Source organism: Ips typographus, linkage group LG7 (genome assembly GCF_016097725.1).
Source record: "Ips typographus isolate SLU linkage group LG7, UJ_Ityp_2.0, whole genome shotgun sequence".
Taxonomy (NCBI): domain Eukaryota; kingdom Metazoa; phylum Arthropoda; class Insecta; order Coleoptera; family Curculionidae; genus Ips; species Ips typographus.
The window spans coordinates 541,724-567,815 of NC_138428.1; the positions used below are offsets into that span (position 1 = coordinate 541,724).

The 26,092-nt window shown below is 37.5% G+C and overlaps 6 protein-coding genes across 8 annotated transcripts; 2 read left to right on the top strand and 4 right to left on the bottom strand.

The window, feature by feature from the left end:
• Positions 1 to 850: 850 nt before the first annotated feature.
• On the top strand, positions 851 to 4,563 carry LOC145731802 (luciferin 4-monooxygenase-like). The gene is made up of 5 exons (XM_081983787.1): positions 851 to 2,201; positions 2,428 to 2,760; positions 2,815 to 3,356; positions 3,522 to 3,711; positions 3,760 to 4,563. Exons 1-5 carry the CDS (start codon positions 2,073 to 2,075, stop codon positions 4,222 to 4,224), a joined length of 1,659 nt encoding a protein of 552 aa, XP_081839913.1. The 5' UTR covers positions 851 to 2,072; the 3' UTR covers positions 4,225 to 4,563.
• Positions 4,564 to 8,234: 3,671 nt separating this feature from the next.
• Positions 8,235 to 14,454, bottom strand: LOC145731910 (uncharacterized). Its single transcript, XM_081983901.1, has 11 exons — positions 14,193 to 14,454; positions 13,807 to 14,139; positions 13,215 to 13,756; positions 12,611 to 12,800; positions 12,227 to 12,557; positions 12,026 to 12,173; positions 10,084 to 10,237; positions 9,692 to 10,024; positions 9,119 to 9,639; positions 8,794 to 8,986; positions 8,235 to 8,746 (listed from the first exon to the last, which is right to left on the bottom strand). Exons 1-11 carry the CDS (start codon positions 14,346 to 14,348, stop codon positions 8,282 to 8,284), a joined length of 3,366 nt encoding a protein of 1,121 aa, XP_081840027.1. The 5' UTR covers positions 14,349 to 14,454; the 3' UTR covers positions 8,235 to 8,281.
• A 2,793-nt stretch (positions 14,455 to 17,247) lies between these two features.
• On the bottom strand, positions 17,248 to 18,078 carry LOC145731876 (nucleolar protein 16). The gene is made up of 3 exons (XM_081983874.1): positions 17,884 to 18,078; positions 17,585 to 17,831; positions 17,248 to 17,519 (listed from the first exon to the last, which is right to left on the bottom strand). Exons 1-3 carry the CDS (start codon positions 17,982 to 17,984, stop codon positions 17,304 to 17,306), a joined length of 564 nt encoding a protein of 187 aa, XP_081840000.1. The 5' UTR covers positions 17,985 to 18,078; the 3' UTR covers positions 17,248 to 17,303.
• Positions 18,079 to 18,212: 134 nt separating this feature from the next.
• HDAC1 (histone deacetylase 1) lies at positions 18,213 to 21,321 on the bottom strand. 3 transcript variants are annotated; one of them, XM_081983862.1, is made up of 8 exons: positions 21,118 to 21,320; positions 20,657 to 20,769; positions 20,136 to 20,592; positions 19,921 to 20,072; positions 19,335 to 19,867; positions 19,185 to 19,279; positions 19,003 to 19,054; positions 18,213 to 18,537 (listed from the first exon to the last, which is right to left on the bottom strand). In XM_081983862.1, the coding sequence occupies exons 1-7, from the start codon at positions 21,164 to 21,166 to the stop codon at positions 19,029 to 19,031; spliced, it is 1,425 nt and encodes a 474-aa protein (XP_081839988.1). In that variant the 5' UTR covers positions 21,167 to 21,320; the 3' UTR covers positions 18,213 to 18,537; positions 19,003 to 19,028. The 3 variants fall into 3 exon arrangements, with proteins under 3 accessions (XP_081839988.1, XP_081839987.1, XP_081839989.1); XM_081983861.1 differs by lacking the exon at positions 19,003 to 19,054; XM_081983863.1 differs by lacking the exons at positions 18,213 to 18,537; positions 19,003 to 19,054 and adding an exon at positions 19,061 to 19,095 and having other exon boundaries at positions 21,118 to 21,321.
• Positions 21,322 to 21,627: 306 nt separating this feature from the next.
• NELF-B (negative elongation factor B) lies at positions 21,628 to 24,559 on the top strand. The gene is made up of 9 exons (XM_081983860.1): positions 21,628 to 21,840; positions 22,472 to 22,570; positions 22,632 to 22,851; positions 22,901 to 23,052; positions 23,107 to 23,526; positions 23,586 to 23,741; positions 23,797 to 24,048; positions 24,099 to 24,226; positions 24,278 to 24,559. Exons 1-9 carry the CDS (start codon positions 21,718 to 21,720, stop codon positions 24,495 to 24,497), a joined length of 1,770 nt encoding a protein of 589 aa, XP_081839986.1. The 5' UTR covers positions 21,628 to 21,717; the 3' UTR covers positions 24,498 to 24,559.
• pn (exopolyphosphatase prune) lies at positions 24,513 to 26,033 on the bottom strand. The gene is made up of 5 exons (XM_081983867.1): positions 25,843 to 26,033; positions 25,558 to 25,787; positions 25,230 to 25,501; positions 24,877 to 25,178; positions 24,513 to 24,824 (listed from the first exon to the last, which is right to left on the bottom strand). The coding sequence occupies exons 1-5, from the start codon at positions 25,885 to 25,887 to the stop codon at positions 24,549 to 24,551; spliced, it is 1,125 nt and encodes a 374-aa protein (XP_081839993.1). The 5' UTR covers positions 25,888 to 26,033; the 3' UTR covers positions 24,513 to 24,548.
• Between the last annotated feature and the right edge of the window lie 59 nt (positions 26,034 to 26,092).

Here is a 26,092-nt window from a genome sequence, read left to right on the forward strand (position 1 = left end):
AAATGTGCTTAAAACTTTCATTTTCTCACTCCAAGTGAGTTTTACAGTCGGTTTTGTCCGTGACTGTCTTTTTAAACTGTCTTTCTGGCGTTGAGTCTTTGACACCACTTTTTTCCCTGACTGTACCAAATTTTGTAGTATTTTTCCAGGTTATTGGATAGGAAATTTAATGAGAATTCCAAAAATGTGCTTAAAACTTTCATTTTCTCACTCCAAGTGAGTTTTACAGTCGGTTTTGTCCGTGACTGTCTTTTTAAACTGTCTTTCTGGCGTTGAGTCTTTGACACCACTTTTTTCCCTGACTGTACCAAATTTTGTAGTATTTTTCCAGGTTATTGGATAGGAAATTTAATGAGGATTCCAAAAATGTGCTTAAAACTTTCATTTTCTCACTCCAAGTGAGTTTTACAGTCGGTTTTGTCCGTGACTGTCTTTTTAAACTGTCTTTCTGGCGTTGAGTCTTTGACACCACTTTTTTCCCTGACTGTACCAAATTTTGTAGTATTTTTCCAGGTTATTGGATAGGAAATTTAATGAGGATTCCAAAAATGTGCTTAAAACTTTCATTTTCTCACTCCAAGTAAGATTTACAGGCGATTTTGTCCCCGACTGTCTTTTTTACACTGTCTCTCTGGCGTTCAGTCTTTGACACCACTTTTCTCCCTGACTGTACCAAATTTTGTAGTATTTTTCCAGGTTATTGGATAGGAAATTTAATGAGGATTCCAAAAATGTGCTTAAAACTTTCATTTTCTCACTCCAAGTAAGTTTTACAGGCGATTTTGTCCCCGACTGTCTTTTTTAAACTGTCTTTCTGGCGTTCAGTCTTTGACACCACTTTTCTCCCTGACTGTACCAAATTTTGTAGTATTTTTCCAGGTTATTGGATAGGAAATTTAATGAGGATTCCAAAAATGTGCTTAAAACTTTTATTTTCTCACTCCAAGTGAGTTTTACAGTCGGTTTTGTCCGTGACTGTCTTTTTTAAACTGTCTTTCTGGCGTTCAGTCTTTGACACCACTTTTCTCCCTGACTGTACCAAATTTTGTAGTATTTTTCCAGGTTATTGGATAGGAAATTTAATGAGGATTCCAAAAATGTGCTTAAAACTTTCATTTTCTCACTCCAAGTGAGTTTTACAGTCGGTTTTGTCCCTGACTGTCTTTCTTAAACTGTCTTTCAGGCGTTCAGTCTTTGACACCACTTCTCTCCCTGACTGTACCAAATTTTGTAGTATTTTTCCAGGTTATTGGATAGGAAACTTAATGAGAATTCCAAAAATGTGCTTAAAACTTTTATTTTCTCACTCCAAGGGAGTTTTACAGTCGATTTTGTCCTTGACTGTCTTTCTTAAACTGTCTTTCAGGCGTTCAGTTTTTGACACCACTTTTCTCCCTGACTGTACCATATTTTATAGTATTTTTCCAGGTCTAAGATAGGAAATTTAATGAGGATTCCAAAAATGTGCTTAAAACTTTCATTTTCTCACTCCAAGTGAGTTTTACAGGCGATTTTGTCCCTGACTGTCTTTTTTAAACTGTCTTTCAAGCGTTCAGTCTTTGACACCACTTTTCTCCCTGACTGTACCAAATTTTGTAGTTTTTTTTAAGGTTATTGGATAGGAAATTTAATGAGGATTCCAAAAATGTGCTTAAAACTTTTATTTTCTCACTCCAAGTGAGTTTTACAGTCGGTTTTGTCCGTGACTGTCTTTTTTAAACTGTCTTTCTGGCGTTCAGTGTAAACTGTCTTTTCAGATAAGTACAAAAAAGGAGTATATAAGTATTTCCCAATCTTAACCCACATCAATTTTTTGTGGTAAAAATACAAAAATTCAGATCAATACACAACTCAAGTTTACTAATGAGTAAGCTTTTTTTCAGTCAATTACATGAAACCATGTAGTTCATACTAAACTAGATAAAACAACTCGAGTCTAAGATTTCAGATTATTACACCAACAAAGTATGTTATCAATTAAGAACAGCAACTATTTTGTAACTATATTGTATCATTTACGATATCTGTCGACAATTTTAGTTTAGTAGCGAAGATCCTGTAAAGGAGACAAAATGACTTTCCAGGAAGATGATATCCACGTCCTCCATAGCAGTTATACAGAGGCTGTTCTTCCTAAAGACAGTTTAGGAAAAACAATAATGAACTGTTTAATTCAAGCCCCAGAAGACAGTGTTGCCATGGTAAGTCTAAATTATAATAACAGTATCATCTGCAAAGAAGTTTCTCTTTGGTTTCACTTGGAGGAGTGTTATTTATGTAAGTTACAGTTTAAATTGCCATCTTCAAGCAAGTAAATTTCTAGTTTTCTGTTAATATTTTGACTTGTGTCTTCAAAAATGTTTTTTAAACCTTGTCAAGTCTTCTGTTCTGGTTATGAACACCCTATATATTTCTATTTAACTACAGGTGGATGCTTTTACTAAAAAAAAACGATCACACAGTGATTTCCTGCAAAAAGTAGTGGACTTGGCAACGTCTTTACGAATTTTGGGCTACCAGGATCAAAATACCGTCCTTTCGATATGCAGCGAAAACTGTTTGGACTACTTTGTACCCCAATTTGCGGCTATTTTGAATCTTTCTATTCCCGCCCCCATCAACCACAACTACACCGTGTTCGAGCTGGAGCACGTGCTCAAAATCACCAGTCCCAAAGTGGTGTTTTGCTCTAGAAATAGCCTGGACAAGATTATGGAATTGAAGCAGAAACTTAGGTTCATTGAACTTGTCATAGTGCTGGTAAGTTGAATTTGTCTTTGTTTTGGTATGTTATCGTAACTGGGTTTATCCCAGGGCAGCCCATCTCTCGTTGATTTACCTAAAGGAGTGGTTTTGCTGGATCAATTCACTCAATCTACACTAAAACACCAACACGTGAACCCTAAAAGCTTCAAAGCTTTGGAAGGAATACCAGAAAAGACTGTGGGACTGGTGTTGTGCTCTTCAGGTACTACAGGTCTACCAAAAGGGGTGGCTTTGTCTCACCTAGGTATGCTTACAACAACCGTCCAATTTGTCTATAAGCCCCTTGGATCAATCGAGGAAGAAAACATCCATTTGGGGTGGACACCCTTTTTCCACGTTTTAGGCAATATGCTCACATTTAATTACTTGCTGAATACCCATACCGTCATTTGTTTGAAACGATTCGATGAGGATGTTTTTCTACAAACAATCCAGGACTACAAAATTAAAACTTTGGTCGTGGTACCACCTATTGCACTGTTATTGGCCAAGTCGCCCAAAGTGGATCGATATGATTTGAGCAGTGTGATATGTATTGTTTCTGGTGGTGCTCCTTTGAGTCAATTGGTCGAGAAAGAGGTGAAAACCAGGTATGTAGAGCAAAAATCAAACCAAAGTAAAATAACGTCATAGCAGGATACAATTTGTGGATATGTTGTATGACGCTTAGTGTCAAATTACCTCTATTTACGTAGCCCTGGTATGATCATTCTCTGTAGCTGTCAATTGGTTAACATGAAACGTTTTGGTGGCAGATTAAAGTGTAATGAAGTACGTCAAGCGTTAGGAATGACAGAAATGACATTTGCCATTGCTGGAATACCACCAGGAGTGGAGCGGCCCGGATCATGTGGAAAACTACTCCCTTTCTTGTCTTTAAAAGTTATAGATCCAGAAACTGGCAAATCTTTGGAAGCAAAACAAGTTGGAGAAATTTGCTTTAAGGTACTTTTTAAACAAAGTTTACAAGTGTACAATACTGGATTGGTTTAGGCTCCTTCAACCATGTTGGGCTACTACAACAACGCTTTGGCTACCAGAGAGGCTTTCACTCCAAATGGTTGGTTTCGTACTGGTGACCTAGGGTACTACGACGAAGAAGAGTACCTTTTTATAGCAGACAGACTTAAGGAACTCATCAAGTACAACGGCTTTCAAGTGGCTCCCGCTGAACTGGAAGGCCTGTTAATCAATCACCCTGAAATTCTAGATGCTGGGGTTGTAGGGCTACCTCATGGAGAAGTGGGGGAGCTTCCTCTAGCGTTCGTAGTGAAAAAACCCGGATCTCACATCACTGAACTCGAAATTAAAAAATACATTTCTGGAACATGCTCCCATCAGAAACGTCTCAGAGGTGGAGTGATTTTCGTGGATAACATCCCGAAAAACGCGAGCGGCAAAATATTGAGGAAGGAATTGAGGCAACTGTTGAAACAACACCGAAAATCAAAGCTGTAGTCAAAGAACGGGACAGAAAATAGAATGAAAAGTAACGGCGACGATTGGGGGCGGTGTAGGCACAGGAAACGTGACAGATGTCGCCTGACGCGCCCCCTATTGTCTGCCGGGCCCTAGTGCGGCCCTGTAGCGGGGGCGTTCTCGCACCAACAAAACGTTATTTGCATAACATATTTTCTTGTAACGTATCAAATAAAAAAAAATGTCTTTAGATTATAATTATGGTAAATATTTTAAAACTAAAATAAAATTATTTTTATTTCAAGTTTAGTATAATGATTTAATTCAACTTGGTATAGTTTAGTTAGAGGCAATATTAAACTTTATAAAGGAATGTAATTTGGGTGAATAACAAAATCTAAAGTCCTCTCCTGGAAATACGTCATAAACAATAACGGGCTGGGTTCCTAGTAAGGTACCTTTTTTTTAATTTCCGCGGTTCCCACGCAAATAAAGCGACAATTATTTAGGAACCGTCAGGTCTCGGACTTAATTAGACGGATGACCTCTCGAGGATGTCCCCAGCGACATTTCTCACCTGGTTGATCGCGCTTAGTGGCATAGAAGGTAAGGAAATAAAAAGAAAAAAAGGCGAACGGATAACTGGACATTATGCACAGTAATAACTATTATTCTTCGGCGGGAGAGGCGTGTTTTGTCAAGTATAACAATAAAAGTCGACCGGACCCGTTCGGTTCATATTAATAATTAAGTAGCCGCTCTGGTTCTGTTCCGACTACGACCAACGGTTTCACTGTAGTATTACGTTCCAGATTTATCAATGTTCACTAAGAATATACATTTTGACAAAATCAAGGAATTTCAGGTTAAAAGGCAACAATGTCAACAGTTCTTGGGCAAAGACAGTTTGAGAAAGTTATTAGGATTTTATCTAGTTTTGTCTATCAGAAATATCTGAACATACTTTTTTGGGCTTTTAGGTTATTGGATAGGAAATTTAATGAGGATTCCAAAAATGTGCTTAAAACTTTTATTTTCTCACTCCAAATGAGTTTTACAGGCGATTTTGTCCCTGACTGTCTTTTTTAAACTGTCTTTCAAGCGTTCAGTCTTTGACACCACTTTTTTCCCTGACTGTACCCAACTTTGTAGTATTTTTTAAGGTTATTGGATAGGAAATTTAATGAGGATTCCAAAAATGTGCTTAAAACTTTTATTTTCTCACTCCAAGTGAGTTTTACAGTCGGTTTTGTCCGTGACTGTCTTTTTAAACTGTCTTTCTGGCGTTCAGTCTTTGACACCACTTTTCTCCCTGACTATACCAAATTTTATAGTATTTTTCCAGGTTATTGGATAGGAAATTTAATGAGGATTCCAAAAATGTGCTTAAAACTTTCATTTTTTCACTCCAAGTGAGTTTTACAGTCGGTTTTGTCCCTGACTGTCTTTCTTAAACTGTCTTTCAGGCGTTCAGTTTTTGACACCACTTTTCTCCCTGACTGTACCATATTTTATAGTATTTTTCCAGGTTATTGGATAGGAAATTTAATGAGGATTCCAAAAATGTGCTTAAAACTTTTATTTTCTCACTCCAAATGAGTTTTACAGGCGATTTTGTCCCTGACTGTCTTTTTTAAACTGTCTTTCAAGCGTTCAGTTTTTGACACCACTTTTCTCCCTGACTGTACCATATTTTATAGTATTTTTCCAGGTTATTGGATAGGAAATTTAATGAGGATTCCAAAAATGTCCTTAAAACTTTTATTTTCTCACTCCAAGGGAGTTTTACAGTCGATTTTGTCCCTGACTGTCTTTCAGGCGTTCAGTCTTTGACACCACTTCTCTCCCTGACTGTACCAAATTTTGTAGTATTTTTCCAGGTTATTGGATAGGAAACTTAATGAGAATTCCAAAAATGTGCTTAAAACTTTTATTTTCTCACTCCAAGGGAGTTTTACAGTCGATTTTGTCCTTGACTGTCTTTCTTAAACTGTCTTTCAGGCGTTCAGTTTTTGACACCACTTTTCTCCCTGACTGTACCATATTTTATAGTATTTTTCCAGGTTATTGGATAGGAAATTTAATGAGGATTCCAAAAATGTGCTTAAAACTTTTATTTTCTCACTCCAAATGAGTTTTACAGGCGATTTTGTCCCTGACTGTCTTTTTTAAACTGTCTTTCAAGCGTTCAGTCTTTGACACCACTTTTTTCCCTGACTGTACCCAACTTTGTAGTATTTTTCCAGGTTATTGAATAGGAAATTTAATGAGGATTCCAAAAATGTGCTTAAAACTTTTATTTTCTCACTCCAAGTGAGTTTTACAGTCGGTTTTGTCCGTGACTGTCTTTTTAAACTGTCTTTCTGGCGTTCAGTCTTTGACACCACTTTTCTCCCTGACTATACCAAATTTTATAGTATTTTTCCAGGTTATTGGATAGGAAATTTAATGAGGATTCCAAAAATGTGCTTAAAACTTTTATTTTCTCACTCCAAATGAGTTTTACAGTCGGTTTTGTCCCTGACTGTCTTTTTTAAACTGTCTTTCAGACGTTCAGTCTTTGACACCACTTTTCTCCCTGACTGTACCAAATTTTGTAGTATTTTTCCAGGTTATTGGATAGGAAACTTAATGAGAATTCCAAAAATGTGCTTAAAACTTTTATTTTCTCACTCCAAGGGAGTTTTACAGTCGATTTTGTCCTTGACTGTCTTTCTTAAACTGTCTTTCAGGCGTTCAGTTTTTGACACCACTTTTCTCCCTGACTGTACCATATTTTATAGTATTTTTCCAGGTTATTGGATAGGAAATTTAATGAGGATTCCAAAAATGTGCTTAAAACTTTTATTTTCTCACTCCAAGTGAGTTTTACAGTCGGTTTTGTCCCTGACTGTCTTTTTTAAACTGTCTTTCTGGCGTTCAATCTTTGACACCACTTTTCTCCTTGACTGTACCAAATTTTGTAGTATTTTTCCAGGTTATTGGATAGGAAATTTAATGAGGATTCCAAAAATGTGCTTAAAACTTTTATTTTCTCACTCCAAGTGAGTTTTACAGTCAGTTTTGTCCCTGACTGTCTTTTTTAAACTGTCTTTCTGGCGTTCAGTTTTTGACACCACTTTTCTCCCTGACTGTACCATATTTTATAGTATTTTTCCAGGTTATTGGATAGGAAATTTAATGAGGATTCCAAAAATGTGCTTAAAACTTTTATTTTCTCACTCCAAGTGAGTTTTACAGTCGGTTTTGTCCCTGACTGTCTTTTTTAAACTGTCTTTCTGGCGTTCAGTTTTTGACACCACTTTTCTCCCTGACTGTACCATATTTTATAGTATTTTTCCAGGTTATTGGATAGGAAATTTAATGAGGATTCCAAAAATGTGCTTAAAACTTTCATTTTCTCACTCCAAGTGAGTTTTACAGGCGATTTTGTCCCTGACTGTCTTTCTTAAACTGTCTTTCAGGCGTTCAGTCTTTGACACCACTTTTCTCCCTGACTGTACCAAATTTTGTAGTATTTTTCCAGGTTATTGGATAGGAAATTTAATGAGGATTCCAAAAATGTGCTTACTAACATGATTCGGTCACTCCAAGTGGGTCTTACAAGCGATTTTGCCCCTGACTGTCTTTTAAACTGTGTGGTCAACTGTCAGATCACAATTTTACTGATTTGTAAATTTGTTGCACCAAACTAGTATTTCTTGTATAACTCGAAAACGGCGAAAGTTAAAAAAAAATTGCAAGAGACCAAAAATGTTCCTAAACAGCTTCTTAACCCAACACCGTAAGTTTGCAGGATCGTTCTTGCTTCCAGTATACAGGGTGTGCATGAAAAGTAAAAAAAAGTGAAAAAAGCCTAAGCTAAGCCAAAGTTTTGGCAGTTTAATTTGTCTTTTTTGGGATATCAACTGGCTTCTCTCCAAAGAAATTTTGAGAATTTTAAAATCGATTCTAGGCAAGTCTTCATTTTGGTTTCTCCTAAAGTACCATTTATCGTCTTTTCCTTTCTATCCACTTACAGGTACAGTTTCTTAATTAATGGGTCAATGTTTCTAGTGATAATTTAAATTTAATTGCTGATAAGAAAAATATATTTTTACAATTTGGAATTTAAATGTTTTTTCAACAATTCTTTCAGCTCTCTCCTCAAAATCTTTCCACTAGGATTCTTAGGAATTGAATCAACAAAGATCACTCCTCCACTCAAACGTTTTTGATGTGACAACAATCCAGCCACATACTTTCTGATGTCTGCTTCATTGATTTGTGATCCGGGTTTTTTGACAACGTACGCCAGAGGACGCTCTCCTACTTTGTGATCTGGACGTCCTACAACCCCAACATCCACAACGTCCGGATGGTTAATCAACACCCCCTCCAGCTCGGCAGGAGCCACTTGGAAGCCTTTGTACTTGATTAACTCTTTCAGTCTGTCCACTATGTAAATGTACTCATCCTCGTCATAATATCCTATATCGCCAGTCCTCAACCAACCATTTGGAGTAAAAGTGTCTTTAGTGGCTTGGGGGTTGTTGTAGTACCCCAGCATGGTTGTAGGACCCTGGAAACTTAAAATTTAACTGGACTGTCTTTGGTTAAATACAGTACCTTAAGGCAGATTTCTCCAACTTGATGGCGTCCAAGTGATTTTCCAGTTTCTGGGTTCATCACCTTCAGCAACAGATATGCGAACAGTTTGCCAGCGGAACCAGCACGTTCGAGCCCTGGTGGTACTGCCGTCACCGTAAGCGTCATTTCTGTTAATCCGTAAGCTTGACGTACCTCGCTACAGTTAGGCAACCTAATGGAAGAGTTCAGGTCATCAGACTTATCAAGAGAAAAGTCTGGAGAATGTTACAGAAACCCGCCATTGTCACCTCCTTCAGTCACATTCTATCAACACTACTTCCCTTGAGAATTCCGTTTTACTAACCGTTTTCTAACCTCATCCTCCACCGTTTTACTCATTGGAGCGGCACCACATACAATACTTGTGACGCTGTCCAAACTGTATTTCGTCACTTTGGGCGATTTGGCCAGCAGCAATGCAATTGGTGGAGCGATCCCCAAAGTGGTCATCTTGTAATCCTGAATAGTCTTCAAGTAAATATCTTCATCGAATCGTTTAAACGAGATAACGGTTTTCGTTAACAGCAGACTCATGGTGGCTATCGTGTTGCCAAAGCTGTGGAAAAACGGCATAAAACCCATTTGAAATTGATCGTCTTCTTGGGAACCACTTCGAATTGTACGTTGTGCTATGGAGGCGGTTAAACATAAATGGGATAGTGCTACTCCTTTCGGTAGTCCAGTGGTTCCGGAAGAGCATAATATCAAGGCTATAGTTTTTTCAGCTTGATCTTCCAGAGGTTGAAACGCTCCAAGGGGTTTAATGCGAGAAAAGTCATCTAAACAGTTAACTCCACTAGGTAGGTTCTCACCTTCAGATCTCCCCTGCATGGACAAATTAAAAATAAACAAACCAAACTAAAAACGACAAACCTACCAAGACTACAATTTTTTCTATAAATGTGAGACTCTTCTTCAACTCCATAATCTTTCCCAGTGCTACTTTGGAACAAAACACCACTCTAGGGGAGCTAATCTTAAACGCATGTTCCAACTCGTATAGGGTGAAGTTGTGATTAACGGGGGCGGCAATGGAAAGATTTAAATAGGCGGCAAACTGGGGCACAAAGTAGTCCACACAGTTTTCGCTACATATTGCTAAAACTGTCTTTTGTCCTTGGTAGCCTAAGTGACGTAAAGATGTTGCCAAGTTGATGATTTTTTGGACAAAATCAGTGTAGGAGAGTTGTTCTTGAGTGAATGCATCTACCTAAATATACAAAAAAGTTTGATTTTGATGTACAAATTGAAAATTTACATAAAACTTACCATAGCGACACAATTTTCAGGGGCTTGCTTCAACGATTCCAGTAGTCGTTTCCCTAAAGTTTCCTCAGGTAATACCACATCAGTTTCATCACCCCCCAAGACGTGGGTATCATCTTCACAGAAGTCGGACACCATTCTCTCTTTAATACTGGTTCAGTCAACTTGGTTATCAAGCCTTTCACAAACGAATGAGATTCAAGAGTATTTTTACAGGCCGATTAATTATTTTCAACTTTAACCGATAAGAACGAATGAACTGTGTAAATAACATTAAATACAATCGCAAACGGTAAGTGCGTAAATATTATTTGCTGTGTCATTTTATATTGTGATTTTAAATGGGGTTTTAGCACAAGATTTTTGTCAACAGCATTATGCACCCAGTGACAGCAAAAAGGTGGGAAAACATTGGTTTAGAGTTCAGAGATTAACAGATCAGTGTTGTTTATGTTAACTTATTTACTAACCTAACCTAACCTAACACCCTCTCATTTTTTCAATTTTTTTGAAAAATGTAAAATTTTAAAGTGCTATTTTTTTACTTATTTCACCTGATTTAAGGTCCTTTGGTACAAATATGCCCTTTACTATGCATTGGAACCCTCCTGGAGCAAAATAAAAAATTGCCAAAATTGCACTTTTTACCAAAACTGTCATTTTTGTATTTTTGAAAGGTTGTAACTTGAAAATAAAAAATTGCCAAAATTGCACTTTTTGTAAAAATAGCATATTTGACACACGTCGCTTTGACCCGAAATTACTCCTTTATTTGACAAGTTACGTTTAAATGTCATAGAAAACAAAAGATAGAGCAGACTTCAAGCTTTCTAAAAATATTCCCACATGAGTTGATTGATAACACCGTTTGGCCGCTAGAGGGAGTCAAATTTCCTTTTCTATAATATCACATATTATATTGTAAATATTTTTTAGTCAGATTTCATGTATCTCTTAATCCGGCCGAGTTTCTGGCAAAGAAATGGTTAAAATATTAAATCTTAGGTCTAACTCTGTTAGTTTTTGAGATATCAAAAAACCGACTGCACCAGCGTCTTTTCCTGGAAATTCTAACATAAAATGACACCGAGATGTCAACTGTAACTTGACAAATAAAAAAGTTGTATTTTTTGACGGTTCCAGGCCGCCATTTTGAATTATCTGTCAAAATATTGACTTGCACCTCATTTTAAAGGAAATTTCACGTAGTTTCAAGAAACGAGAGACAAAAGGGCGTCCCAGGCCGCCATTTTGATTTTTCTGTCAAAATATTGACTTGCACCTCATTTTAAAAGAAATTTCACGTAGTTTCAAGAAACGAGAGACAAAATGGCGTCCCAGGCCGCCATTTTGATTTTTTTGTCAAAATATTGACTTGCACCTCATTTTAAAGGAAATTTCACGTAGTTTCAAGAAACGAGAGACAAAATGGCGTTCCAGGTCGCCATTTTGATTTTTCTGTCAAAATATTGACTTGCACCTCATTTTAAAGGAAATTTCACGTGATTTCAAGAAATTACAGACAAAATGGACAAGACAAAATATCATTTTTTCAATATTTGAACAAAGATTTTGGCCGATCTTAAAATTGTGCGTAAATAGGGTCATTACGTAACGAAAAACTATGCGTAATTAGCTATTTACACTAATATCGAAGGTAAATGCGAGTAATATTAGAGTTGCGTTGCTCTCAAATAATAAAACATAGTCTTATTTATCTATGTAGGTACTCTGTAGTCAAATCTAACCTGTACTAGGTAAATAATGGCTTATAAATAGTGTTATTTATACCTGGTTAGATATTAGGGCAGATTTTATTAACTGGTAGTCAATTTTAACATCCACTAACATGGCAGTGGTGATTTTGTAAATAGAACAAGGATTTGAAAAAGATTTTTTGAGGGTTTAAGAGTCACTTTAATCTGTTAAATTTAAAAATAATTACAATTTTGCCTTAATCTGTACCAAATCGTTTTGGTATTTTTTCAGCAACGCCCTCAACTCCCTCCTCAATATTTTTCCGCTAGGATTCTTAGGAATAACCTTAACAAAAACCACTCCACCACTCAATTGCTTCTGGGGTGACATTAAACCTGCAACCAGTCAAACAACATGAAATTGTCCCACACAACAACCAATAACCTACCAGCAGCATATTTCTTGACCTCGTCTTCAGTCAGTTCAACCCCAGGCTTTTTGACTACAAAGGCTAGAGGACGCTCCCCTACCACATCATCTGGGAGTCCTACCACAGCGGCATCAGCAATTTTTGGATGGTTCAGCAGCACACCCTCCAGTTCAGCCGGAGCCACTTGGAAGCCTTTATATTTGATTAGTTCTTTAAGCCGGTCTACTACGTAGAAGAACTCTTCTTCATCGTAGTACCCCAGGTCGCCACTAAGCAACCATCCGTCCTGGGTGAATTGCTTTTGGGTTTCCTGAGGATTGTTGTAGTACCCCAACATGGCGCAAGGACCCTACAAGTTTACAAATCGTAAGACCAAATTTGATTTTTGGTGTGAATGAATACCTTCCAGCATAGTTCACCAATTTGGTTGGGACCGAGTGAACGTCCAGTTTCCTGGTCTCTGACTTTGCCAGATACTAAAGGCACCACTTTTCCTGCAGAGCCCGGTCGGTAAACTCCTGGTGGTATTCTTGTCACCGTCAAGCTCATCTCTGTCATACCATAAGCTTGACGAATAGTGTCAAGATTAAACCTGGAGAAGTACCACAAAAATGTTTAACTTGAGTAAATAAGTCCTTCCCTTATAGTAAATATAATCTTATATTTTGTGGTTAAGCTAACTTCCATTGCTAAGAAAAATTCTGATGTCGTTTTGGTTCATTTTCCTTTACAAATAATTACAAGGCTAATGGCAAATCCCGTTGGTTCGTTGATTCATTTGAAGCGGAAATCGGCCTTATTCACATGTTGGTGATGAAGTATCAAACCCAAGGAGTGTTGCCAAGTTGCCTTGAAATTCATTAAACCTTTCAATGTTGTTTTATTTTCTATTTTGTTGCTTGCAAGAACTTGTATGAAAACATGTCTAATAAACAAGAAACCAATTTGTGACAACTTGAATAATAATAATAATACAAGTATTTGAACTGTCTTATTGTTTTCTTACCTCTTTATGACTTGATCCTCCACTTCTTTACTCAAAGGGGCAGCACCACACGCCACCACCCTCACACAACTCAAATCGTACTCATCCACTTTCTTCGATTTGGCCAAAAACACCAGTAAAGGTGGAGCCAAAGCCAGATTCTGAATTTTGTAGTCTTGTATAGTTTTGAGGAAAACATCCTCCTCGAACCGTTTGAGGATGATGACGGTTTGATTGTTCATCAAGAGACTGAAGGTGACGAGGTTGCCAAAACCGTGAAAAAATGGCATCAATCCCAACTGTTTGCCGTACAATTCACTGGATTCAAACTCGCCCTTTACGCGACTGTGCAGTATACGGACGTTTAAGCATTGATGGGACAAGACTACACCTTTGGGCAACCCTGTTGTTCCTGAGGAGCACAAAATCAAGGCTGCAGTCTGACTAGGAAGACATTGAGTCGGTTTAAAGGTTTTTGCATCCACTTTGTGGTTTTTTAGAGTTGTCTTAACGAAGTCCACCATGTATTCCACACCCTCTGGTAGAGGTTTCGTTGGTGTTCCCTAGAATTCTGACATTATTTTTAGTTGTTAAGCGTGACAACAAAACCAACCAAAACTAATATGCGTTCAATAAACTTCAATTTCTTCCTCAGTTCAATATATTTGGGCAACACTTCAAAGGAACAAAATACTAATTTAGGGGTGGAAATTTTTAGCACGTGATCCAACTCATAAGGAGTGTACATATGATTAACGGGAGCGGTAATGGAGCAGTTTAAAAGGGCGGCAAACTGGGGAATTAAATAGTCCAAGCAGTTTTCGCTGCATATGGACAGCACTACTTCCTGACCATTATACCCTTGAATCCTAAAGGCTGCAGCCAAATCTATGATTTTTTGCAAATAGTCTTTGTAGAATATTTTTTCATTAGTGTAGGGATCAATCTGAAATTTTTCTACTCAATCCAGACAGGAAAAAATTAAATTATTAAACTTACCAGGGCAATCAGGTCTTTAGGGGAACTTAGCAGTTGTCTTAAAATCTCATTCCCCACGGTTTCTTTAGGTAATTCCAAATCAACCGGACCTCGGACAACATATTTATCCACTGCTTGAACCATGGTGGTACTCTGGTGAACTACTGAAGTAAGCATAATCCCCACGATAATAAACTACTAATCAAAATTATCTGTTTACCTTTCACCAAACAAAAATTTACAACAACAATACAACGTTGTCATTGTGTAGTTTAGAGTGTAAAAATGAAAACTACTATCACAAAATGGATTGTTACGATTGACCTCTAATATCTTATTAAGGTAATGATAATCACACACATTGATAGTAGTAATTCTGTTTTTCTGGGCTAAATATTTTGATTTTACAGAGTGGTTCAAGTACAATGTATTCAAATAGACAACATTTTGCTTGAAATAAATCAGCAAATTAATAAAATTTGCCATATAGGTAGATTATAATTTCTGGTAAATAAGTTTTACAATTTTTTTTGTGATTCATTTGGCAACACTGAATTGTGTCCCACATTTTTACTGAAATTTGTTTATTAACATTAAAAGTGTTATTACTCGAGTTTTAATGACTTTATACTGTTCTAACAATAAAATCATTGAGTGAATTTGTTGGTTTTTGGAGGTGTCCAAAATCTTGTTTTAATTAATTTTGAGGACAGTTTAGCAACACTGCATTGAGTGTCATAAACCACAAAATTGACAATTAAATTTTACAAAAATCGTGTCAGTAAAGTCGAAATTGGTTTGAAACAAACTTGCGATCCAACGAGATTTACCATTAAAACCAACAGTCAGGATAAGCTAAATGATGCCTTATTAATTGAATTGCTTATGTTAGGATGTGCTCATTTTAATAACTATCGTTACATTTAATTATTGTTTTTACACGTGTACTATTAGGTATGTTTACAAAGTATCAATGTTAAAACCATTAAATAACATTATTATGACAGCCTCTATTACTATGTAAAATTATGTCAATTTTTTATATTAATTTACTAACATGAAAGTTAAATGTTTTAATTGTTATTATGTATACTCTATTAAAGTGGTAAGCTTGACCCCAATTTGCAAATACAAGTTTAAACACTATAGTTAGGCACAAAAGTGCTGGTAAGTATTATGGATTATGGGACACCCTGTATCAGGTTGAATACATATGGGTAAACAACTAATAATAAATGTTGGTTTATCTGACTTAATTCAGTAATGAACATTCTGAAAGGTTGCTTTTATCAATGACTTAAATATACAGTCTGTTCAGCGATTACTGACTGTTACGTCATAGATTGATGATTTTAATTATAGGTTTTGCTAAGTCTACATGTGCAGCATTAGTGTCAATCTTAGCCCAGTGATTGTGTTGGACACAAATTATACTCACTGTGATAATGCGATTGACACTAATACTGCCCATGTAGACTTGAAACCCACATTTTTGTCTAAATAAAGCAAGATGGTATACTTTACATAAACATGGGAAAATAAGAGAGAGCAATCTAGTTGGAGTTATCATTCCTAGCCAGAATGGAAATATCGAAGACAAGTAATCGTAGGTTCCAATTACAAAGCCGGCGTAAATCTAAATTGACAGGCCATACGTTTTCCCGCTATGATTTAACCATCTTAATCAATAATATTCATAAACGTGTTGAATATTCATTCGAAAAATGACACGACAATGAATCATTGCGTATCTAAATGCGGAGCCCTAGATGCGTCTATGACCACAACGAAAAAAAAATCAAAAGACGTTCGCTAGTTTATATTCGGTGCCTACCAACTCGGACAATATAATCCTTCTTTAGCCGTTTTGTGTGTACGTTCCAAATGCAAAAGAGTCGCGATTTCTTGAAAGATCCCACGATTCGTGCCCGAGATAGACGACGACTTATGTTCGGCCGTGTTCAAAAGAAGAGAAGCTTTGATCGAATCAAAATTACGACAGGCCGGCCAACTTTACTGCTAACTATGGTCAGAAGAGGCTCCTACCAAACCAGTGGTGCCAACATTTCTTTCTGCTGCTGCTGTTTACTTACATTTTAAATACAACAAAAATCCTACTACTAAATAGCTTAATATTTTTCTACAGACGTTGTTTTCAGTAAAACTGGCAAAGGTGGAGATAAAAAGCTTTTTTAAAATGGTAGCATGAGAGCTCTTAGGAAACTGGCAATTACCGGGCGACCATCACGCACCCGTCCGACTACCGTGGTACTACTAATTAAAGCCCACCAGTACCATCCCGTCCAGTCCTGGCCGGGTTGAAGGGTATCATTACCGTTTGCTCTTTTTCAGTTTCAGTTCGTCTCAGCGAAAAAAAAAACTTGTTGCATCCGTCCGTCTTAATGGGACGTTATATTCATTCTTGGATCCGCGCCCATTCATACCTGTGTGGGTTGAATGTTTTGTTTTTCGCTTAAAAACACTTGAAAAAATGTACTAAAACACCAAAAAATCTGAATAAACTACATCATACAAAATACAATTCTCAACAAAATGGTGAAAACGCTAACCCTGTTGTGTGGGCTGGTAAAGCCAGTTTGTTACCGACCCAAATAAACGAAATATCGTAATAGACAAAACGATATTCATGTATCGAACAGTGAAAACTATTTATTTCTGCCACCGTCGGCTGTCAATCAGAGATTAGGCGCAGAACCGACTTATGATAATCGAAAAATTTATGTGAGACGCCCGGCGATAATGTTGGCATCATTTGTCTTGGTCGATGTTTTAATTACGCGATGCTAATGGATTTTTTTGTCTCGACGGATCGGTTATCGGACGGTCCCACCGATCTCCAGGGCCCTCTTTATGTTTTTCCTACCTTATACAAGGTGGAATGGATTTTTTGGGTTGTGGGTGGGTGTGGGTTTTGCACACTTGAGTCATCCTGTTCTTATGCAAGGGATATTCAGTTTTTTTTTTAATGAAGAAATCCCACACTGTCTTTCAAGCCAATGACCCGATTTAAAGTGGTATTTACTAGTTAAGTGAGCTACCAGTAACTAAAACTCTGTTTGTTTAATAAAAATTTGGTTTTAATTTTTTATCACATTTTATACAAACACAAACCTAAATTTCACCATCACTCATATCTTCACAGTCAGACTCTACAGGCCTAGCCCCAGGCAATTTTAGGTACTCCTCATACTGTTCAGGTATCTTCCTAAACAATCTCACTTTCTGCCTCAACTGTTTCCAAGTCTCCTGCTGGTAGTTTTTACTATCCCTAGCCATGGCCTTGTAGTCACATCCATACTTTTTGAGCAAGTATATTATCCACTCCACCTAAACAACATCCCTAATGGTAAGTTCACAAACTAGGAGCTAGTGCTGTGTGGACAATAACTAACCTGACTTTTTGGTAGTCTCAACCTTTTTTCTCTAGGGGCTTTGGCATCAGCCTCCAAAGTATCAGCTACAAACTTTTTGCTTGGAACTTTAGGAGCATCAGCCTCTTCAACCTCCATGACTGAAGGGGGCTGTGGCTTCTTTCTTTTCGGTATGGCAATGGTTTTGTTTGGGTCATAGGACAAACCCATTTCTTCCAGGTTTCCCTGCACCGACTTTTGCTGATCCCAGGCGTTTTTCACTTCTTTGCTAACAAGCTAATTTAGGACCCAAAACAAAACTTGAAAGTGTGAATGCTTACCAGCCAATGTTGCCTTTGTTAAACATGCGGTTCCGTAGCCTTTTTCTGTTCACATTGTGCCTAAACACTTTCTTCCTTCTTTGTTTGCGTAGTTTAGGCATTGTTAAGAGTGTTTTTTTATATGATTTTTAAATAAAAACTACTGTTAGTTGTTGGGGCACGATGTTTATGTGGTGTAACATAACCTCAATCCAAAAAATTGTGGTCTGTCATCTGTCACTTTTACTGAAAATTACGATTAATGTAGCGCCCCCTATAGACATTTACTTACTTTTAGCAGAATAAATTTAATTTAATAATTACTGTAAAAAATTAATAACACCAAAATATGACATTACTTGTATATTTTCTTACATCCTAAACTTATCTAATAAATAGGTAGAAAATTAACAATTAACCATGTAGACGCACCCAACTATATGGTTTCTTACACGTACAGGAAGGAAACTTAAAAATAAAATTTTCCAGAGAACATATGTACACAATTATAAAATTCCCTATAACCTAAGCGGCTATAAAGATTATTCACAGGAAAACAATGCATTGTCTCTAAGAAAATTCAGGCAATTTTTTTAGAGTAGCAAATGGGACAGAAGCGATTCTAACCCGTGTCAGTGGTGGTATCGTCCGAACTGGTTTTGGAGCCTTCTTCACCTTAAAAAAAAAAAAAGAAAATTAACATTGATTGACTGATTTTCTGTAAAAATGTAGACAAAATTACAATGCCATGCTATACAAAGTGTCCCAAGATGAAAAACCTTAACCTACTGTAGAAAAGGTCCAAAAATGTATGCCCTATTAAACTAATATCAGTTTGGAACAAAAAAAAGTCAACACCATACTGCTGTTAAATTCTAATTACTGCAAGGAGTAAAGAATTCTTGAGACACACTGTATAAGTATCAAAATTATATTGCGTGCATTCGTACCGACTGTTGCCCACGTGACTTCACGTAGGTGGTTCAACTACTCAAGAAGACGTCATCAATTGATTTGGTGACAACAATGACAGCCGCCTTGAGTAGCTGAACTGAAATTATAAGTAAATAAGAAGAAAGAGGAAATGAAAGTTAAACAGCAGCTACCCCATTCTAACTACTCGCAGGCAACCATACACACCTATAATAAGTCAGACCGTAATTTTCTCATCTAGTTTCTTGTTCGACCGGAGCTGGAAAAAAGAGGGCGCTTTTTATAAAAGTGCTGATTGTGCTTAAAAAGACACAAAAACTAGGGTCAGATGAACCACTTTGTTATTAAATTCTCTAGTTTAAAAGTAAATAAATTAACCGGGAACTTACTTTTTTCTGATTTGAGTTCCTCTTTGGGTTTTTCTTCTGTCTCCTTAGTTTCACTTGTCTTCTCTAACCGCGGTCTTTTTCGACCTTTGTAGCTCCTGCAAGAAACCAATCAGTTACATATTGCAAAGAGGCACACATTAAATAGTTTACCTGTTATCCCTACGGCCGCCCTCACCCTCGTCTTCACTGTCTGAAAACTCATTTTCCGGTACAATCCTCTTATCCAAGTCTTTTTGAGGCAATCGCTCGTCTTTGTCGGCTTTCTCTTCAGTGTCACTGTCCTCGTTAATGGCATCTTCAGGGATCGCCTGCACTTGAACACCGGGAGCGTGCGGCAACATCCTCAAGTTTTCAAACAGTCTGGTTTTGATTTTCTCCAAGTATTCTGGCGTGTTCTGATTGGCCATATTGCTCGGACTGATGTGCAGTTTGAAGTCAGGACCAAAGTACTCAAAGTAGTCGTTGTAGGGCAGCTCGTTGGCAATTTCCACTCCCAAGGCTACTGAAGTTTCGTACGTCCACGCCCTGGACACGTTTCGAATGGTGTAGCCTCCTCCACCCACCATCATGAATGGTAGATTGTACTTTTTGACGAATTCCACGCATTTACCGTGGCCCTTTACGGTTAAGTTGAAACAGCCCAGGCGGTCGCCTGTTAACGAATCAGCGCCGCATTGCAACACCTAAAAAGCAATTTTAGAAGCATTCGGACGTAAAAACAGTTACAGTAACATACCACAGCGCTAGGCTGGAAAGTTTCCATAACTTTGCTGATAATTGGGACGAAAATGCTTTCGTAAGCTTCATCATCCATGCCATCTCTTAAGGGGATGTTTACAGCATAGTATTTGCCTTTACCTGCCCCAATGTCTCTTAAATCACCAGTACCTGTAAATAAAATTCCGATATAAATCTAAATCCAACCAACAAAAGAGTAAACGGAAAACTAACCAGGAAAATATTCTCCATACTTGTGAAAAGACACAGTCATGACGCGATCAGTTGTATAAAACGCCTCCTCAACACCATCCCCATGATGTACATCAATATCAATATACAGCACCCTCTGGTGGTATTTCAACAGCTCCAATATGCCCAAAACAATATCATTCACATAACAAAATCCAGATGCTTCAGATTTTTTAGCATGATGCAGCCCCCCACCCCAGTTAATACAGATTTCTGAGGCTTGTTTGTTGAGTTTTACTGCGGCGGCCACTGAGCCTCCTGCTGATAGCTGGCAAAACTCATACAGCCCATCAAAAACTGGACAGTCTTCGCCCACATTGAAGCGCTGCATCTGTTTATTGTACTCTGCCATGTTGTCTGGCCTGATGGAGCGCAGGAAACGGATGTAGTCGTCTGAATGGAATTTGGTCATTTCCTCCGCTGTGGCCTTGTGTGGTCTCTGTTTTTTTTTTATTTAATTTTAATTTTAGAGTTCATGGTACAGCATTGGAAGTTGTGCTTACATAAATCTCCATTTTACGGTAAAGTCCATAGTTGAGGAGCAAATTGTGGGTCATCCTTATCCTGTGAGGTTTCATAGGATGTCCCTGGCCATAATAGTAGTTCCCGATATCACCTAAGATGAAATATTATACTTAACAAAAGTCTCTTGGGAAAGTTTGTGAAGGCAAACACGATAGACTGGTAATAAATAATCGGACTGCCGTCGTTTTTAGCATCATCCTTCCCTACACGGCTGTTCGAACCAATCATATTGCACGAAAACGACGGCAGACTGGCGGTCTAATGTGTTCGTCCGACATTATGATTGTCAAAACCGTAAATCATCACGTAGTACAAAGAAAAGCAATTTTAAGAGCCCCTAACCCCAAAAAAAATACACCAAAAGTAGAAATAGCACAAGCAAACCCCCAGAATTCGAGAAACACCCCACGAAAACTAATCAGAGAGAGATCAAACTTACTGTCGTAGTAGTAACACACACGTTTTCGGCTATGAGGTTGAGTAGTCATTTTTCTTTCGGTTAATGTACGCTATAAAACGCCCCGAAAACCGTCTAAAAAATTGTAATGTTTTTATTTTGTATTTTAAATAAATTTCGGCAGCACACACCACACTTTCCCACAAAGCACAAAAACGAAATGTTTGTACGAGGTGGGGGTGAGATCGGGACAACGTGCGCACGTTAAGTGTCAGTGTGTCACTTGTCTATTAAGAAACAACGTTGCCAGTGGTCTAGTGTGGTTTATGTTTTTACCACTTTTTAGATGAACCTTTCAGGCAATAACATCTAAAGTAAATGGTTTAAAATTTAAGTTTGCATTTTATATTGTGCTGATTAACAGTTCATTAATGAATCGCCACACCTAAGTTTTCTTTATTCACGTAACGAGAATTAGACTTGGCAACATTGCCTTTATAAAAACAATGACTGACAGATGTCACACAAAAAAAAATTTATAGGTTAGAAATTCCTATAAACATAACTGTTGTGTGTTGTGAAAACAAATACCATGTTTCCTTTCTAATTTTTGCGGGTTTTGCGGAAACTTTAGTTAAGAAAATGTCGTCGACTTCGAAACACACTGAATTTCCTTTGGAGGCCCTTAAAGTTCAAGGTCCAGCCTATTTGAAGGCTGCCCTTACAAGTTGCACAGACCCTTTGAAAGCTATTGAGGAGTTTCAGGTAAATTTTTGACTTCTTAGGATATAAAGGAAGTTTTTCCAAAGTGTTTTGTATTAAACTAACTGTACGTACACTTATATTTATTTATCTACGTGTCGATTTTTGAGTAAAAAGTTGCTCAAGTCAGGGAATCTAAAAGTGGTAGTAGTTTGAGAATCTTTCTAGGTTTTGACTGCTTTTTCAAAGTTTTGCACCCCGTTAAAGTTTCAAGAGTATCAGTTTTTCTAAAAAGGTTCAAAAACTGTAAATGCAGTTTTCAAAACTTTAGTTGTTAGGTTAGGTTAGAGAATAAACCAATTTAGTAAGAAGGGCATTTTACACATGACACTCTATTTAAGACTTATAGCAATTCAAACATGCATAGATTAGTAGTAGATAGTGTAACTCCTTAAAGGTAAAGATTTAGGCCGCATTTGTTTTCAGGCTCCAGGGAGCCAGCAGAGCTTTTTCGACGTCACAATGATGTAATTTGACAGTTGGTTAAATTATGTTTTTGTTAAATTACGTCATCGTGACGTCAAAAACGCTCTGCTCTCTCTATGGAGCGTGAAAACGAATGCGGCATAAGACTTAGCACAATAGCAAACACAACTTCAAACTTTGGTCCCCTAAGGTTAATTTCATATTTCAGGTGACCAATGGCATTTTATTGCCGAGTCTTCGGCCTATGTTGCCGCTACTCGATCTTCACGGAGTGCGAAGATTGGATTTTCACATGTCTGTTGTAGAGGTAATTTTACTTTACTTTGTGTTGAGTTACACGTAAATTACATGTGTTAATATGGCTTAAGGCACTTCGGGAAAAGTTAATCAGTCACATCAATGACATTGGAAAACTGGAGGGAAAAGAGCGGGACCAAAAACTGAGAGAATTGTTGCAAAAAAGTTTCCCTGTGATCAAAGTTAAGGCTATGAGGCCTATAGTGATGGCGATTTTGAAAAACATTCCTCAGATTGACGATCATTATCTTAAAGTTTTGGTAAGGGACAGGGAGTTGTACAGTGATACCGGTAAGTGTCAGTTATGAGTTTGGTTTGTACTTGACTATGTGGACCATAGATACTGAGGTTAAACGTCAAATTTGGAAGGACAATCAGTCACTTTTTGGTGATGAAGTGTCACCCTTACTGAGTCAGTACATCACAGAAAAGGAGAATGTACTGTTTGATCATCAAAACTTGAGCACTCAATTTTTTGGCCCTTCACCAAAGGTAAACATTTTAAATCAAAAGCCGGTAATTTATTAATTTTTTTTAAAAAAACAGGTGCGTCGACAAGGGGAGGTGGTACAAAAACTAGCCCACATGATTGGCAACAGTGTAAAGCTATACGACATGGTTCTTCAGTTTCTTCGCACCTTGTTTCTGCGCACTCGTATAGTGCATTACTGCACGCTAAGAGCCGAACTGTTGATGGCTCTGCATGACTTGGAGGTGCAAGACATTATTTCCATTGATCCCTGCCATAAATTTACCTGGTGCTTGGACGCTTGCATCCGGGAGAAGAACGTTGACATTAAAAGGTCTAGAGAGCTGCAAGGTTTTTTGGATAACGTAAAACGGGGACAGGAACAGGTGTTAGGAGACCTGTCTATGACTTTGTGCGACCCTTACGCCATTAACTTTTTGGCTCTCTCTGCTATAAAGATTTTGCAGCATTTAATTCACAATGAGAGTATGCCACGGGTAAATGAAAGGTTTTCGGTTTGTTTGAAGTGGATTAACAAGGAATTTTACCTTTTAAGGATAACACAATATTGATTTTACTGTTGAGAATGCTGGCTTTGGGACTGAGCGCTTGGGTAATGATCAATTCACAAGAGTTCAAAGAGCCTAAACTTGACAGTCAGGTCGTAACGAAATTCCTGCCGGCTTTAATGAGTTTGATGGTAGATGACCAGGTGAATAGAGTACATAAGTTTGTTGGGTGCGTGAAATACAGCAATCAATTAACAGGTCCGACAATTGTCTAGTAAACTACCTCCAGATGAGCGTGAAGCGGCCATTACCGTCATTGAACACGCCGGTCCTCTACCGGACGCCGTGGAAGCCTACATTCAGGACAGCAGCGTTGCCAGTATTTTAGCCATGTACTATACTCTGCACGTTGCCAAATCCAAAGACCGCGTGGGTTTGTTGAGGATTTTGACTGTTTTAGCGAACTGTAAAGACGACAGGGCTTTTGAGGATCCTTTCTTACACTCCTTGGTTGGTTTGTTTTTTTGCTTCGTTCCACAGTTTGTAAGGTTAAATTGCAGGTTCATTCGTTAATCGGCAATCCTGATGAGTTCCAAGCTGAAGATTTCTGTACGGCATTGTTTGACGAATTCTTCTCAGCCGGGCTGCAGAGGGATAACGTAACAAGGCATCTTTTGAAACTGTTATGGTTTGTTTATTTGTTTTGTACCCAACTTTTTTGTAATTATTTGCTTTGTAGGTATGTCCATCCTAAACTACCGGCAAGTCGGTTGCATACTTTACTGAAAACTGTCGCTCCCACTCACCAACACAGTGAGAAGGTGCATAATTTGTACAAAATGCTGCAGGAGAAAATTAATACACAAGAAGAAACGACGTTACCTAGTGAAATGGACGTTGATATTAACTCTCCCTTGATGAGTGTACCAACTCCTGCACCCTATCATCATATAATCTAAGTTAATACATGAACATTTTTTGTTTCAATTTAATTTATTAAACAATAAACCTTAAACTACTTTATTGCTCTTATAAATGTTCCAGGCTGTCTTAACAATAGGCATCAACTGTTTCCTAGACACTTTGATATTGTGAACATGTAACAAGTAGACTTTACCATCAAATTTTGTTTGTCGTTTTTCTGACTTTAATTCACTTTTAGTTTGTAGGCTGTTCAACAAAACTGTCTTTAAGGTATCATCATCCTCTGAAGGGCTATACAAAGCCAAATCTCTTTTAACTTGCTTATTGGCTGCATGCATTCCAAATAAAAGCACACAACTAGCCTGTAATAAGTTATATGTAATTAAGTTGGAAAAATACATGAAGGATGATTACTTTGTGATCCTGAGCAAACTGTTCAACAGCTTCAAAGCCACCTTTCAGATTTAGGTACTCCTCAACAAGAGTGGGGAGTCCTGGCATAAAAACACCCTCAATCACCTTTAAGTCTTTGTGCAACAGTTGATATGGTGTTAACTGGGACACATTATTGTGTTCTGCCCACAACTTGTCAAATAAAATCTGGTAGTCATTGGTAAAACCGAAATTGTCTTGCAGTTGCTTGGCAACTTGAATATCCAGTGGGGTGACTTTTTGAGCCTCTGGATTTAAGGCTATAGTGTCAAAGATTATAACTTCTAAAAACTGATTTTATTCAACATTAATCCAGAAAAAAGCGAAAAACTTACGGTATAGTAAGTAGGCCAAAGGCTTTGTTAAAATGTTTAAGTTATTGCTTTTCAAAATTTCATTCCCAATTAAAGTGCAACAGGACCCAACAGGTTCGATTTGTACTCTCACTTGTGGGCCCCATTTATAGCTGGAATCAACAGGTCTATGATCAAATATTTCATCAACAAAACCAGCAAAAACTTGATCATTTTTTGCTAATATGTGATGATCCACTAAAGACACTTTAACCTGATACTTGCTTGTCAAAGCCTCCACAGGCACTTGGTCACTATAAATTAACTCATAAAATATTAGGTCATCTTTTACAATTTAAGTTAGCAGTACCAAAAAACTAAATCACTTAAAGCCACATTAGCCTGCTCTAACACAAAACAGTTTTCAGTGTGCAGAGGAAAATTAGTTTCTGTACAGTTCAGAATTGGGACAACCAATTCTTCAGGGTGGGTTTTATGACGCAGGAACCCCAGAAGAAGGGGTGCTATAGTGGAATCTAGGTCACATGCTTCATTTCCTAGTGTTAGACGAATAGGAGTGCATGTTACTGGTAGGTTTTGCTAAAAATTCAGAAATTGCAAAATAAAAAAGGTAAAAGAAGTCAAATGGGGTTACCAAAAATGACTTGGCTCGCTTTAGAAAATTCAAAAATTCTTCCATTTCGTACTGTCAGCCCTCTAAAGGCTTTATATCCCAAAGGTTTAATAGTAATACCTGACCCTTTTGTTTACAAGTTAAAACATTTTAATAACCTAACCACATTTTTTTTATTTAATTAACAGTCAAATGTTAGAAGTCAACATTCACATGTCACGTGGTACACCGCTTTGCGTAGGGTAATACAATCACGTGATCGTGAACAAAT

What these genes read in the sequence shown, in the direction of transcription:
- pn (XM_081983867.1), bottom strand. Translation starts at nt 25,887, where the DNA reads ATGGAAGAATTTTTGAATTTTCTAAAGCGAGCCAAGTCATTTTTG. An exon ending in TTTGGCCTACTTACTATACC is followed by an intron (nt 25,179 to 25,229) that starts GTAAGTTTTTCG and finishes ATCAGTTTTTAG; the next exon opens with AAGTTATAATCTTTGACACT. An exon ending in AGTTTGCTCAGGATCACAAA is followed by an intron (nt 24,825 to 24,876) that starts GTAATCATCCTT and finishes AACTTATTACAG; the next exon opens with GCTAGTTGTGTGCTTTTATT.
- LOC145731910 (XM_081983901.1), bottom strand. Translation starts at nt 14,348, where the DNA reads ATGCTTACTTCAGTAGTTCACCAGAGTACCACCATGGTTCAAGCAGTG. An exon ending in CTGAAAATTGTGTCGCTATG is followed by an intron (nt 10,025 to 10,083) that starts GTAAGTTTTATG and finishes TTGTATATTTAG; the next exon opens with GTAGATGCATTCACTCAAGA. An exon ending in GAGGATGAGGTTAGAAAACG is followed by an intron (nt 8,987 to 9,118) that starts GTTAGTAAAACG and finishes CTCTTCCATTAG; the next exon opens with GTTGCCTAACTGTAGCGAGG.
- NELF-B (XM_081983860.1), top strand. Translation starts at nt 21,718, where the DNA reads ATGTCGTCGACTTCGAAACACACTGAATTTCCTTTGGAGGCCCTTAAA. An exon ending in TTCACATGTCTGTTGTAGAG is followed by an intron (nt 22,571 to 22,631) that starts GTAATTTTACTT and finishes ATATGGCTTAAG; the next exon opens with GCACTTCGGGAAAAGTTAAT. An exon ending in GGAGTTGTACAGTGATACCG is followed by an intron (nt 22,852 to 22,900) that starts GTAAGTGTCAGT and finishes TGTGGACCATAG; the next exon opens with ATACTGAGGTTAAACGTCAA.
- HDAC1 (XM_081983861.1), bottom strand. Translation starts at nt 21,166, where the DNA reads ATGACTACTCAACCTCATAGCCGAAAACGTGTGTGTTACTACTACGAC. An exon ending in TGTGTGTTACTACTACGACA is followed by an intron (nt 20,770 to 21,117) that starts GTAAGTTTGATC and finishes ATTTCATCTTAG; the next exon opens with GTGATATCGGGAACTACTAT. An exon ending in CTTTCCAGCCTAGCGCTGTG is followed by an intron (nt 19,868 to 19,920) that starts GTATGTTACTGT and finishes ATTGCTTTTTAG; the next exon opens with GTGTTGCAATGCGGCGCTGA.
- LOC145731802 (XM_081983787.1), top strand. Translation starts at nt 2,073, where the DNA reads ATGACTTTCCAGGAAGATGATATCCACGTCCTCCATAGCAGTTATACA. An exon ending in TTGAACTTGTCATAGTGCTG is followed by an intron (nt 2,761 to 2,814) that starts GTAAGTTGAATT and finishes GGTTTATCCCAG; the next exon opens with GGCAGCCCATCTCTCGTTGA. An exon ending in GAGAAAGAGGTGAAAACCAG is followed by an intron (nt 3,357 to 3,521) that starts GTATGTAGAGCA and finishes TTTTGGTGGCAG; the next exon opens with ATTAAAGTGTAATGAAGTAC.
- LOC145731876 (XM_081983874.1), bottom strand. Translation starts at nt 17,984, where the DNA reads ATGCCTAAACTACGCAAACAAAGAAGGAAGAAAGTGTTTAGGCACAAT. An exon ending in AACAAAGGCAACATTGGCTG is followed by an intron (nt 17,832 to 17,883) that starts GTAAGCATTCAC and finishes TTAGCTTGTTAG; the next exon opens with CAAAGAAGTGAAAAACGCCT. An exon ending in TGAGACTACCAAAAAGTCAG is followed by an intron (nt 17,520 to 17,584) that starts GTTAGTTATTGT and finishes GATGTTGTTTAG; the next exon opens with GTGGAGTGGATAATATACTT.